This window comes from Ursus americanus, chromosome 5, assembly GCF_024610735.1.
Source record: "Ursus americanus isolate L20-20 chromosome 5, mUrsAme1.1.p, whole genome shotgun sequence".
NCBI classification, from domain to species: domain Eukaryota; kingdom Metazoa; phylum Chordata; class Mammalia; order Carnivora; family Ursidae; genus Ursus; species Ursus americanus.
Genome location: NC_142131.1, coordinates 82,310,735 through 82,323,729, shown reverse-complemented (window position 1 = coordinate 82,323,729; position 12,995 = coordinate 82,310,735). Strand labels below are relative to the sequence as shown.

The following is a 12,995-nucleotide window of genomic DNA, read 5'->3' as shown; positions in this document are numbered from 1 at the left end:
ATCTGACAGAGAGAGAGCAAGCACAAGCAGGGGATCAGCAGAGGGAGACAGAGAAGCAGGGTCCCCGCTGACCAGGGTGCCCAATGTGAAGCTGGATCCTAGGACACTGGGACCATAACCTGAGCTGAAGGAAGATGCTTAACCAACTAAACCACCCAGGTGCCCGTTTCTATTTTTGTTTTGTTTTTATTTTTGTTAAATACACTGTAAATTCAGCTTTCAGAAAAGATCCTTGTCTCAGCCTCTCTCTATCCTTTGCTACAATGATGAGTCCAGGGATGGTGTAGAAGAGAGGCAGAGGTAGGTAAAAATGTTGAATAGATTAGTGGTGGCCTGACTAGTTATCTTGTGAATGGTGGCTATTTTTCTTCAGAGAATAATTACAAAGTCTCAGACCTGATGATACAAATTCATGCTAATTAAAGTCTGGGGACAGAATGTTTCTAGCATATTTCCTCTTGAGGTCATCAATTAGCAAAGGATCTGGATATTGTAATATATGTCCTGTCTCTGACCAGAACCTTAACTTATAGTCACTTCTCATACTAACTGTATGATTTGAGCCAGTCTGATCTGAGAAGATAAATTGAGCCTCTATCTACCCACACCCTCAATCAATTCTTAGTCTTAGCTCAGACATGGGAAAAGAGAACCAACAGCTTCTCACCCAGAGTGCAGCGCCAAAGAAACCCATGAGTCCAGGCGGCAATCACAAAAGGGAATGACAGAAATTGTGAGGTAGCCATCTTTAACATTTATTCTGGTGCCTGAAGTTTTCCTATATTTTAAAAAAATCATATAATGACTGTAAAATTTGATTTGCATTAATGATGGTAATTATGGGCTATTAAAATAATTTTGTATCATTTCTGTATATTAACTCTGATGGACAAGGCAGGTAGGATAGTCAAATTATATTGAGAATGTAGATAAGAAAGCTCGTGACTTATTTTCTCTAGTCAAAAAATATGTATTGACACAGAGTGATCTGTAAGACATCCTTGTACGTTTATCCTGTTGTCTATTTGGCCGGTTTAGCACATTGATGTGAAAACATTAAAAAGAGAATTAATTAAAAATTATAGTCAATAAAGCTACATTAATATTAAGACAGAAATTAAAATAGATGATTATCCTATGATCCAACATACTTTTTTGAAGTTGATTTGTATATGTGTAGTTACATAAGCATCACCATATCAGGCAGTCTCTTAGAATTTATACTGTCTACTCTAACTGTTCTTTTTTTTTTTTTTTACAGTAAACATGTAGAAGGCCATGCTAAATCCAAAGCCATCATGGATGGGGTCATGATTTGATCTGATTTATTTTCTCTTTCTCTCTCAACAGGGGTGAGGAGAAGTGACAGACAAGTATTCCACCCCCCCACACACACACACAATTAGTGAGCTGTTTTGGCATCAGAGGGAGGGATGGAGTTGTTCTCATGGATGACACCTCTGATTCAGGGTTATCAGGACTACTCTGAAGCTTAACACAGGCAACGCTGATCTCTAAAGAGGTAAGAACTGGACAGCCAGACAGCCACCCAGGGTATGGAGTGTCCAATCCCTCTCTATTCTGCTGGGTCCGTGGGAGAGAGGCTACAATCACTGGAGATATCTCATGAAGATTGCTGGACACCATAACAACTACCTCCTCATTGCCAGGTGGGCTAGAAGTTGCCAAGCCATATTGATTGTTTATTCCAAGAGAGATGGTACAACACAGATGTGCTTAACTCTACCTGTTTTTTGGATCTAAACCTCTCAAGGAAAGGGACAAGCACCCAGAAGAAACCACAGGTACAAAGGAAAGGCTCAATGCATGGATTGTGGTAATTGAAGATATAAATATATTTTCTGAGAATATATCTGTGTTACACGCTATCGAAGCATTTTGGTTTCCTGAAGAATTTCTACTCTTCTGCTTTTTAAGACTTGACTGAAGCTTCTCTTATAATATTCCAGGCCCCATTCCAGTATGGTGTGGTTCAGGAATTTGTATTTATGTTTTGGTTTTTTTTTTTTTTTTAAGAATTGCACCTTCTTTCTTTCTTTCTTTCTTTCTTTCTTTCTTTCTTTCTTTCTTTCTTTCTTTCTTCCTTCCTTCCTTCCTTCCTTCCTTCCTTCCTTCCTTCCTTCCTTCCTTCCTTCCTTCCTTCCCTCTGAGAGACAGACAGAGAGAGAGAGAGAGAGAGAGAGAGAGAGAGAGGGAGCACACAAGCAAAGGGGAGGGGCAGAGGGAGTGGGCAAAGTAGACTCTCCATTGAACAGGGAACCTGACTCTGGGCTTCATCCCAGAACTAAGAGATCATGACCAGAGCTGAAGGCAGACACTTAACCAACTGAGCCACCCAGGCGCCCCAGCAATCTGTATTTTTATAGTAGTCTTCTTTGATTCTGATGAGCAGATAACTTTGAGAAACAGTCTTTGGTACATCAGGGGCAGGCCCTAGAATCAGATTGCCAGGGTTACCTCGTGGTTCTTCTGCAATTGGGAAATTACCCAATGTCTCTCAGCTCCACAGCTCTTATTGGTTAAATAGGGGTACAATTATTTGTATTAATTTATTCTTATTTTGTTTGTTTTTTTAAGTTTTTATTTAAAGCCCAGTTAATTAACACACATTATTAGTTTCAGGTGTACAATATAGTGATTCAACTCTTACGTACAAACACTCAGTGCTCAGCATAACAAGTGTACCCTTTAATCCCCATCACCATTTAACTCATCACCCCTGGTAACTATAAATTTGTTCCCTATAGTTGAGTCTGTTTATTGGTTTGCCTCTCTCTCTCTCTCTTTTATTTTTCCTTGATTCATTTGTTTTGTTTCTTAAAATCCACATATGAGTGAAGTCATATGACATTTGCCTTTCTCTGACTGATTTATTCCACTTAGCATAGTACTCTCTAGATCCATCCACGTCCTTGGAAAGGGCGATAATTCATTATGTTTTATGGCTGAGTAATATTCCAGTGTGTGTGTGTGTGTGTGTGTGTGTGTGTGTGTGTGTGTGTGTATTACATCTTTATCCATTCATTAGTCAATGGGCCCTTGGGCTATTTCAAAAGTCTGGCTAATGTAGTTAATGCTACTATAAGCATTGGGGTGCACATATCCTTTTGAATTAGTATTTTTATATTCTTTGCGTAATTACCTGGAACACCAATTGCTGGATTATATTCCTTGGGTAATTACCTAGAACTCCAATTGCTGGATTTATGGTAGTTCTATTTTTAACTTTTGAGGAACCCCCATACTCTTTTCCACAGTGGCTGCAACAGTTTCCATTCTCACCAACAGTGTAAGAGGGTTGCCTTTTCTCCACATTCTTGCCAAAGCCGGCTATTTCTTGTATTATTGATTTTTGCCATTCTGATAGGTGTAATGTGATATTTCATTGCAAATTTAATTTCTATTTCCTCAATGATCCCTGATGATATTAAACATCTTTTCATGTATCTGTTGGCCATCTTTGGGATGTCTTCTTTGGAAAAACTTCTCTTCAAGTCATTTGCCCATTTTTAAATTGTATCATTCAGTTTTGGGGTGTTGACTTTTATAAGTTCTTTATATATAGTCACCATAGAGGACATCATTAGTTTTTGATGTAGTGTTCCATGATTCACTGTTTTCCTATAACACCCAGTGCTCCATGCAGTATGTGTCCTCCTTAATACCCATCACTGGGCTAGCCCATCCTCCCAACCCCCTCCCCTCTAAAACCCTCAGTTTGTTTCCCAGAGTCCATAGTCTCTTGTGGTACATTTTCCCCTCTGTATACCCTACCCCATTCATTTTTCCCTTCTTCTCTTACTGATCTTCCTGCTATTCCTTATGTTCCAAAAAATGAATGAAACCATATGATAATTTTCTTTTCTATGTAGCTTATTTCACTTAGCACAATGTCCTCCAGTACCGTCCATGTTGCTGCAAATGTTGGGTAATCATTTTTTTCTGATGGCTGAGTAATATTCCATTATATATATGCACCACAACTTCTTTATCCATTCATCTGTTGAAGGGCATCTCAGCCCCTTCCACAGTTTGGCTACTGTGGACAATGCTGCTATGAACACTGGGGTGAAGATGGCCATTCTCTTCACTATGTCTGTATCATTTACCCCAGTACTGAAAATACTGGGTCATAGGATAGCTCTATTTTTAACTTTTTGAGCAACCCCCACACTGTTTTCCAAAGGAGCTGTACCAACTTGCATTCCCATCAACAGTGTAAGAGGGTTACTCTTTCTCCACATTCTCTCCAATATTTGTTGGTTCTTGCCTTTATATGAAAATACCTCTAATACATAAAGTTATTGGAATGCATTTAACATGTACACTCTGGTATCTAAAAGCCCATTAAATCACAGATAGGGAATATAGAAAAAAAATAGTAAGAACTGATTCAAGTGATCCTGGGTGAGTATTTTTATATTTGCCATTGTTCTTAAACATTAACAAGAAACTGCTTCACTTCTATGATAATTTTAATAAATCTCTTCTCTTTCTGTTATCATTAGACAGAGCCATGAGTACTGGTAACAAGACAGAAAGCAAAGATTTCATTCTCCTTGGTATCGACCCTGAATTTAAACACATCACAGCCATGGTCTCAATCATTCTCCTGATCTACATGGCTTCTTTCATTGGCAACACTCTTCTGATCTTCCTCATTTGGTTATATTCCCATCTCCACACCCCCATGTACTTCCTTCTCAGTCAGCTTTCTTTGATGGACATAACTTTGACCTCTAGCATTGTCCCCAAGATGGCGGCCAACGTCTTCTCTGGATGGCGGAGCATATCATTCCTGGCTTGTGGGACTCAAATTTTCTTCTCCCTGACTGTGGCCATTGCAGAATGCATCCTTATAACTCTCATGTGCTTTGATCGTTATGTGGCTATATGTGAACCTCTCCGATACCCAATCATTATCAATCCTAGGGTTTGCTTACACATGATTGCCATGTCTTGGGCGGGAGGGGCACTTACTTCACTAGGCCACACTGCTTTTACCTTGCATTTTAATATCTGTAGCCCCAGAGAGATTCCCCACTTCTTCTGTGAAGTCATGGCTGTGCTTAGGATCGTCTGTGAGGATATCTCAGTCTATGAGAAGGCAGTGGTCATAACAAGCATCCTTGTTCTGCTGCTGCCCTTATCTCTCATCTTGGCTTCCTATGTTGTCATCTTCCTTGCTGTACTCCGAATGAACTCCCCAGAAGGCAGGAACAAGGCTCTGGCCACCTGTTCCTCTCATCTCTGTGTGGTGGGTCTCTATTTTGGTCCAGGTATGTGCATCTACATGAGACCCGGTTCTGCCCATACTCCAAAGTTGAATCAGGGTCTTTTTCTGTTTGGACCTATCTTCACTCCACTCTTAAACCCTCTTGCCTACAGTCTTAGGAATAAGGAAGTTCTAAGTGCACTGAAAATGTTAATGGGGAGGTGTCAGTCCTCCAGGTAAATGGCAGAAATCCCACTGTCACTCATAGGCAAAACAGAGATGCACCAGCAAAGGGACATTTTTCAGTTAAAAAAATAGTAATAATAATAATCCCTTCAAGATCCTGGAAAGTCCACTCACTTCACTGGGTTTATCTGCTGGAAAAAAAAAAAAGTTTATCCTTTCTTTCTCCATCTTAGAATTTATTTCTGATGGTTCTAGATGATGTGCTGATAAAGGTCAACGATCTTCATGATTCATACTTGATGGTAATGTGCACTTTAGCATTTCCAACACATTCCTGTTGATTCCATGAAAAAAGTCAGTGTCTGCATCCCAAGAATGAAAAAAAAAATCACCAAGCACATAGAAACCTCAGGATAATTTCGTGTAAAATTAATTAATGGGCATGATGATAAATCATCATGAATCAATGAAATTTAGCAGTGTTGTTTGTTCTGTCTATCTAACAGGACTATTAATTCCTCTTACTACTGTGAAAATAGTCTTCATTCTATGTCAGTGCTTCCAAAGAGTGGTTGTCTGATCACTTGCATTAGAATCATTTACTGATGTCACAAAATATACCATTGCTGTGCCCATATCAGATTAGCAGGATTAGAATCTGTTAAAATGGGCTCAAGAATCTGACTGGCAGGACATTTAGTGATTGTCATGTTTACCAAGGGTTGTAAGCCACTGATTTAATTACTGACCTACTTTTCTAGACCTGCCTTGCAAAATAATTTCCCAGTCTTAAACTTACCTGATCTCTTTCTAATGTATATAATAGAACAGGTCAAGGTGGCTAGCAAAAACTAATGCTCTTTTTTTAAGATAGTAGAAAATAAACTTTATGTTTGCAATAGTTCATAATTTAAAAAAAATTGAGCACACAGAGAAAAGAGAAGGTAATAATAAAAAAGACTCTGATTTGTGATATAAAATATGAATGGTTGAAAATATTTATAACACAATAAAATTTAAAGCAGGAGTCATTATAGGTGTTTCCAAAGTGTTGATATATTTTAAAAAATTTTTGAAAGTATACTATATAACTAGAACACTAGGAACTTGTTACACATTTCCTTTTTTTTTAAATGACTGAAATAGGGGCTCCTGGGTGGCTCACTTGGATAAGTGTCTCCCATCAGCTCAGGTCATGATCCCAGAGTCCTGGGCTCCACATTTTGCTCCCTGCTCAGCGGGGAGCCTGCTGCCCCCCTGCTTGTGTTGTCTCTCTCTCTGTCAAATAAATAAATAAATAAATAAATAAATAAATAAATAAATAAATAAATAAAGTAACATGAAAACAGTTTTCCAGTGAATAGGACACCCTCAGAAGGAGCCCTAATGACTTAACAACTCACCCCTTGAATATCTCAGAAGTCATCAATTGACATTGTATTACAGAGGTACAAAGCTGAGTTCTGGAAAACTTACAATCTTTATGTCAAATTTCAACTGTGTCAACAATATTAAACATGGCCCCTTCAGAATTACTTGAGGAATGGCTGAAGGAATCCTTGAAACTGAGTAAAAATACCACTTCACTGAAGAATAAAAAATTATCTCTAAACCATCTCAAATAAGAGGAGTGTCATTTAATGCATACTAGCATGGGCTGTTACCACCATTTAGTGGTGCCACAGCACTCCGGTACTCCAAAAATACTCCACACATAAGACTGGGTTTAGAAGATGACACTAGGAAAGAAGGGAGGAATACTCAATGAGGGCAGATAGTCCTAGTTGAAGAGTTTCTGTTAACTAATATGTGTTCACAAAGCATGTTACTTATGTTTAACGGTTTTAATAAAGAGTTCTATTTTTATATGTAACTCATGGAAGTGAACACTTTAACCCTGTGAAATTCACAGCAGATAATTTTCCAGATAGATCGGGAAAGCACTCATCTTGGACTTTCGACTATGTGTGTGTGACCACTCTTGTTGGAGGAGCACCATTACATAATATCACTTAATCTTTTAAGGGAAATCATTAAATAAAATAATTAAGTACATGATCATTCAGAAGAATTGTGATTCAATCCTAATTGTGGTTCTTTCCCTTATTTCCATTCTCATATTCATAATTTTAAATGTCCATTTTCTCCTTTAATGGCTCTCCAACATGCATATATTGTGTTGCAGAACAACCTAAATGTCTTCTATAAATAAATATTTTATTTCTTTGTTTATTTATTTTTAATTTAAATTCCATTAGGCAAGTTAATTTCATCATTCATTTTTGATATAATGTTCAGTGATTCATCAGTTAAATACAACACCCAGCATCTTTAAAATAATCATCCATATTGGGGTGCCTGGATGGCTCATTTGGTTAAGTGTCTGCCTTAAGCTCAGGTCATGATCCCAGGGTCCTGGATCAAGCCCCATGTCTGGCTCCCTGCTCAGCATGGAGTCTGCTTCTCCCTCTCCCTCTGTTCTTTAGCCACTCCTGCTTGTGCTCTCTCTCTCTCTCTCTAATAAGTAAATAAAATATTTGAAGATGTCAAACACATTAATAAATACAGTATGAAAATAAAATTTTGTGACTGAATAAATTACTTTAAGATGAAAATTAGAACTCCATGGGGATAGGATGTAGGAAAATGAAGCTTTTATGAAAGAGACAAGATAACCACCATTTCAGGTGCCCAGAGACTCTGAGATGGTACAAATGGAGAATGGACATGAAATTGGAGAAGATAGGGCACAAGAGGTATTTGAAGAGAAATGCTTTTCAGATGGTTCTCTGACAGCTGGATATAAAAATAACTAAGGCAGTCATCTCACCACAAGAAAGTAGCTAGACATTTTTTTTTTTTACAATTTAGAGCATTTAGACTGCAATCACCAACTCTACAACTTGCACATAAAGAAGTCAAAGGTATACATATTTTCATATGAAATATCTTGAAAACTAAAATCCCTATAGCACATGAGAAATTGGTCAAAGTCTTGCTTTTTCCAACAGTTTTTGAGCATGCCTCACTAGCCTCTAGGTTTGAGGAGGGAAAATCATGGTAGAAGACAGTGTTGTTGTGGTGCTAATTCAATGATTTTTTGTTGAGGTATGAAAAAGCATCAGAGTTTCTTCATGCATATTCAGGTGGATGTGATATTAGAGACCATGATTGCTCATTTCTTCAAGATTTTTTTTTTTTTTTTAGAATCTACTATATGGCAGGTACTGTTTTAGGCACTGGAGCTAAAACAGTGGAAAAAAAAAGAAATCAGTGCATTCATGGAGCTTATATTCTAGTTGGGGAACATGAGAAATAATAAATACTCAATATGTAACATGTTGATAAGTGATATGAAGAAAAATGAAGCAGGGAGGAAAGATAGAGATGGATGACTTTTTATATAGTATGGTCTGGGAAGACATCTCTGTCAAGGGGGCATTTGAGTAGAGACCTTAATGAGTAAAGAACAGTACATTCAGAGAAATTTTGTTCAAATAAAGAAGAGTTAAAGGAAAGAATTTGAGGGGAGAAGTGGGCACAGCATGTTCAAGTGACGCTGATGAGGCTGGCGTGGTTGAAGTAGTGGTACAAGACACATTCAGAGAGCATCATGGGCAAGTAATCTATGGACAATTAGGAAAATATTGCAATATTCCAAGTCAGAAATGGTGGAAATTTGAACTGAGGTGTAATAATATCTGGTAAGGAGATATGGTCTAATTCTGACATACATCAAAGGTAAGCCAGCATGAATTTGTTGAAGAATTGGTTGTGAAAGGAGATGGAGAAGTCAAGGGCAACTCCAAAAGATTTGCATGGAAACTGGAGGAACAGCAGTCTTAATTCTCTGGACCCACAAGGAAGACACATTACTTCTGTTTCACAGCTTCTTGACAGATCTCCTGCCGTGGGCTGGGGAGAAGGAACACTTGGATGCTGTGGGCCCCTGCCATGGGTTCTGTGCTGGTTAGTCTGACCCTACACTCTCCTTACCTGTGTAGACCATTATCCAGGCTGCATCACCCCATTTCCCTTGTATTCTGGCTCCCTGTTATATTTGAATTGTGAGAGGAACCTGCAGATCAGAGGAAAGAGGGAAGAGTTCAGAGTATGTCCCTATTCCAACCAGGCTGGGTTTGAGGAGTGACTGCATTCCTTCACCAAGGTCATAACCCTCTTGGGCAGCTCTATTGGTTCTGTACATACCACTCCCTCCCCTCCAGATAAAGGGAGGTAGTGTTACCACTGCTAGCACCTGGCTGCTTTACTCTCTGTTGTTTCTCACACCCTGCCCTACCTCAGAACATACATATATATTATATTTTCATCCTTGCTCTCTTCCTTGTGGTTTCATTGCTTTCTTTAGTGTTATGCTTGGATTCCTTCCTCTTTATTCTTTCTGTACCTATTATAGGGTGTTTTCTTTGTTTGTTTGTTTGTTTTTGGTTTTTGTGTTTGCTTTCTTTCTGTTCTGTTTGTTTTGTGGTTGCATTTGGGTTCATACATAACATTTTGGGGATAACAGTCTACATTAAATTGGTTGCTTAAGCTCAAAGACATTCTAAAAGCACAAAATTTTTACTGCCAACTCCACATTTTATACATATGATGTCATAGTTTACCGCATATTATTTTCTGTATGCCTTGATTAATTTTTTCTATATTTAATTGATTTTATTGCATTTGTGTTTTAACCTCTATCCCAGCTTTATAAATGTCAATCTCCTACCTTTACACTATGCTTTTCCTGTGATTTTTTTTTCTTATCATAATTTCCTTACTTCTACTTAAAGTCTTTCCTTTCTACTAAAAAGTTTCAATTTAACATTTCTTACAATATTGGCTTAGTAATGATAAACTCCATTAATTTTTGTTTGACTAGGAAACTATTTATCCCACTTTCTATTCTGAATGATAACCTTGCCAGGTAGAGTATTCTTGGCTGTAGAGTTTTTCTTTCAGCACTTTAAATGTATTATGCCAATCCCTTCAGGACTGTAAAGTTTCTTTTGAAATAAGGGTCAGCCGATAGCCTCATACACTTCCGTCGTATGTAACTGTTTTCTTTCCTCTTGTTACTTTTAAGATTCTCTCTCTATTATTACTTTTAACATTTTAATTATAATGTGTCTTGGTGTGGACATTTTTGGATACATCTTAGGGATTTCTGCTCTTTCTGGGCCTGGGTTCTCTCTTATTCCCCATATTAGGGATGTTTGCATCCATTATTTCATATTTTAAAATAATTTTATTTAAATTCAGTTAATTAACATATAGTGCATTATTTGTTTCATGGGTAGAATTCAATGACTCATCAGTTGCATATAACACCCAGTGCTCATTACATAATATGTTTTCATTAATGCTTATCACCCAGTTACCCTATACCCTCACCCACCTCCCCTCCAGCAAACCTGTTTGTTTCCTAGAGTTAAGAGTCTCATAGTTTGTTTCCCCCTCTGATTTTGTCTTATTTTATTTCTACCTCCCTTCCCCTATGATTCTCTGTTTTGTTTCTTAAATTCCACATATGAGTGAAAACATACAATAATTGTCTTTCTCTGATTGACATATCTTGCTTATCATAATACCTCTTGTTCCAAGAATGTTGTTGCAAATAGTAAGATATATTACTCAGCCAGCTATTATTTCAAATAAGGTGTTTGTCTCCTCTCTCTTCTCCTTCCGAGATCCGTATAGTGTAAGTGTTATTACATTGACTTCCCTTAACAAATTCGGATTTTTTATTATTCTTTATTTTTTTCTTTTTGATGTTCACCTGATTTGCTTTCCATTACTTCATTACTTCAAGGTTGCTGCCCTTCAACAGGTGACTGGATTAAGAAGATGTGGTCCATATATACAATGGAATATTAGTTAGCCATCAAAAAGAACAATTTCTCAACATTTGCTGCAACATGGACGGCACTGGAGGAGATAATGCTGAGTGAAATAAGTCAAGCAGAGAAAGACAATTATCATATGGTTTCCCTCATCTATGGAACATAAGAACTAGGAAGATCAGTAGGAGAAGAAAGGGATAAGGAAAGGGGGGTAATCAGAAGGGGGAATGAAGCATGAGAGACTGTGGACTCTGAGAAACAAACTGATGGCTTCAGAAGGGAGGGGGTGGGGGGATGGGATAGGCTGGTGATGGGTAGTAAGGAGGGCACATATTGCATGATCCACTGGGTCTTATATTCAACTAATGAATCATGGAACTTTACATCTAAAACCAGGGATGTACTGTATGGTGACTAACATAATATAGTAAAAAAATATTATTAAAAAAAAACAGTTCCAAAAAAAGAAGATTGCTGATTTGTTCATATGCATCCTCTAATCAGGTTTTAATCCCTCTGGTGCATTTTTTCTATTTCTGTCATTGAATTTTTCAGCTCTGACTGATCTTTTTTTTCTATCTCTTGTTGAAGTTCTCACTGAGTTTATCCACTTATTCTTTAAGTTGGTGAGTATCTTGATGACCATTTTTTAAAAATTATTTGATACTTATTTATCAAGAATATCTATTCCAGGGCAACTGGGTGGCTCAATTGGTTAAGCATCTCTCATCGGCTCAGGTCAAAGTCCTATGTCAGGCTCCCTACTCAGCGGGGACCTTGCTTCTCCCTCTCCTCCTCGCTGGTTCTCTCTCTCTCTCTCTCTCTCTCTCTCTCTCTCTCTCATAAATAAATAAAAACTTAAAAAGAAAACTATGCCAAAACCCAACACTTATGTTTCATAGTTCAAGAACACAGGTCAGTGACAATCCTCCATGGAACTCAACCCAAAGTCATTCTTTACATTGCAAAATCACTTCACTCTGAAAGATACCAGCTTTCTTTATCTCCTCACCATCTTCCATGGAGTCAAAATTTTGGTAGAAATCTGCATTTGCCCTGTTTCTTGGTTTTCAGCCACAGCAATCTACAGAAAGCTGCAACCCATAGGAATACAGTGACTGCTCTAACACTATGAAATCACAGATGCCTGGCGAGAAGGCCTCACATCTGAAGTCTCATCAACACACTGAAAGTCACAGTAGTTTTTCTTCTCAACACCAACCTCAAACTCAACATCCTAACTGATACTGAAATGGATGTATGACCATTACTTTCAATTCTGCAGCACACATCGTGTTTATCTCCATTTTATTTAGCTCTTTTACTGTGATTTGGTCTTGCTCTTTCATTTGGGACATACTCATCTATCTCCTCATTTTATGTAACTTTGTGTGTTTCTTTCTATGCATTAGACAGGTCAGCTACATCCCCTGGTCTTAAAATCGGTGACCGTGTGTAGAAGAGTTCCTGTGATGCCCTATAGCACAATCTCCCCAGTCACCAAAACCAGGTGCTCCAGGGGTGTCTTCTGTGTGGGTTGTGTGCAATTCTCCTACTATAGCTGAGCAATGATTGCCTTCAGCCCAGCCACTGCAAAGATCCACATTGCCTGCTGTGGGTGCACTGGGTAGTTTGGTTCTTCTGCTACAGAGATGTCTTTCTGAGGTTGCTGCAGGCTTCTTGGAAGGTGGGGCAAAAGTTTAGCTCAACTGTCTGCAATTAGCCTC

At 38.1% G+C, this 12,995-nt stretch overlaps 1 protein-coding gene and 1 pseudogene across 1 annotated transcript; one reads left to right on the top strand and one right to left on the bottom strand.

Moving 5' to 3' along the window:
- The first annotated feature begins 4,537 nt into the window (after nucleotides 1-4,537).
- On the top strand, nucleotides 4,538-5,476 carry LOC123780167 (olfactory receptor 2M5-like). The gene has a single exon (XM_045778954.2). The coding sequence runs from the start codon at nucleotides 4,538-4,540 to the stop codon at nucleotides 5,474-5,476; it is 939 nt and encodes a 312-aa protein (XP_045634910.2).
- A 6,742-nt stretch (nucleotides 5,477-12,218) lies between these two features.
- LOC148110170 (cytochrome c oxidase subunit 6C pseudogene) lies at nucleotides 12,219-12,459 on the bottom strand (annotated as a pseudogene).
- Between the last annotated feature and the right edge of the window lie 536 nt (nucleotides 12,460-12,995).

Excerpts from the sequence above, each read along its gene's own strand:
- LOC123780167 (XM_045778954.2), top strand. The coding sequence starts at position 4,538 with ATGAGTACTGGTAACAAGACAGAAAGCAAAGATTTCATTCTCCTTGGT.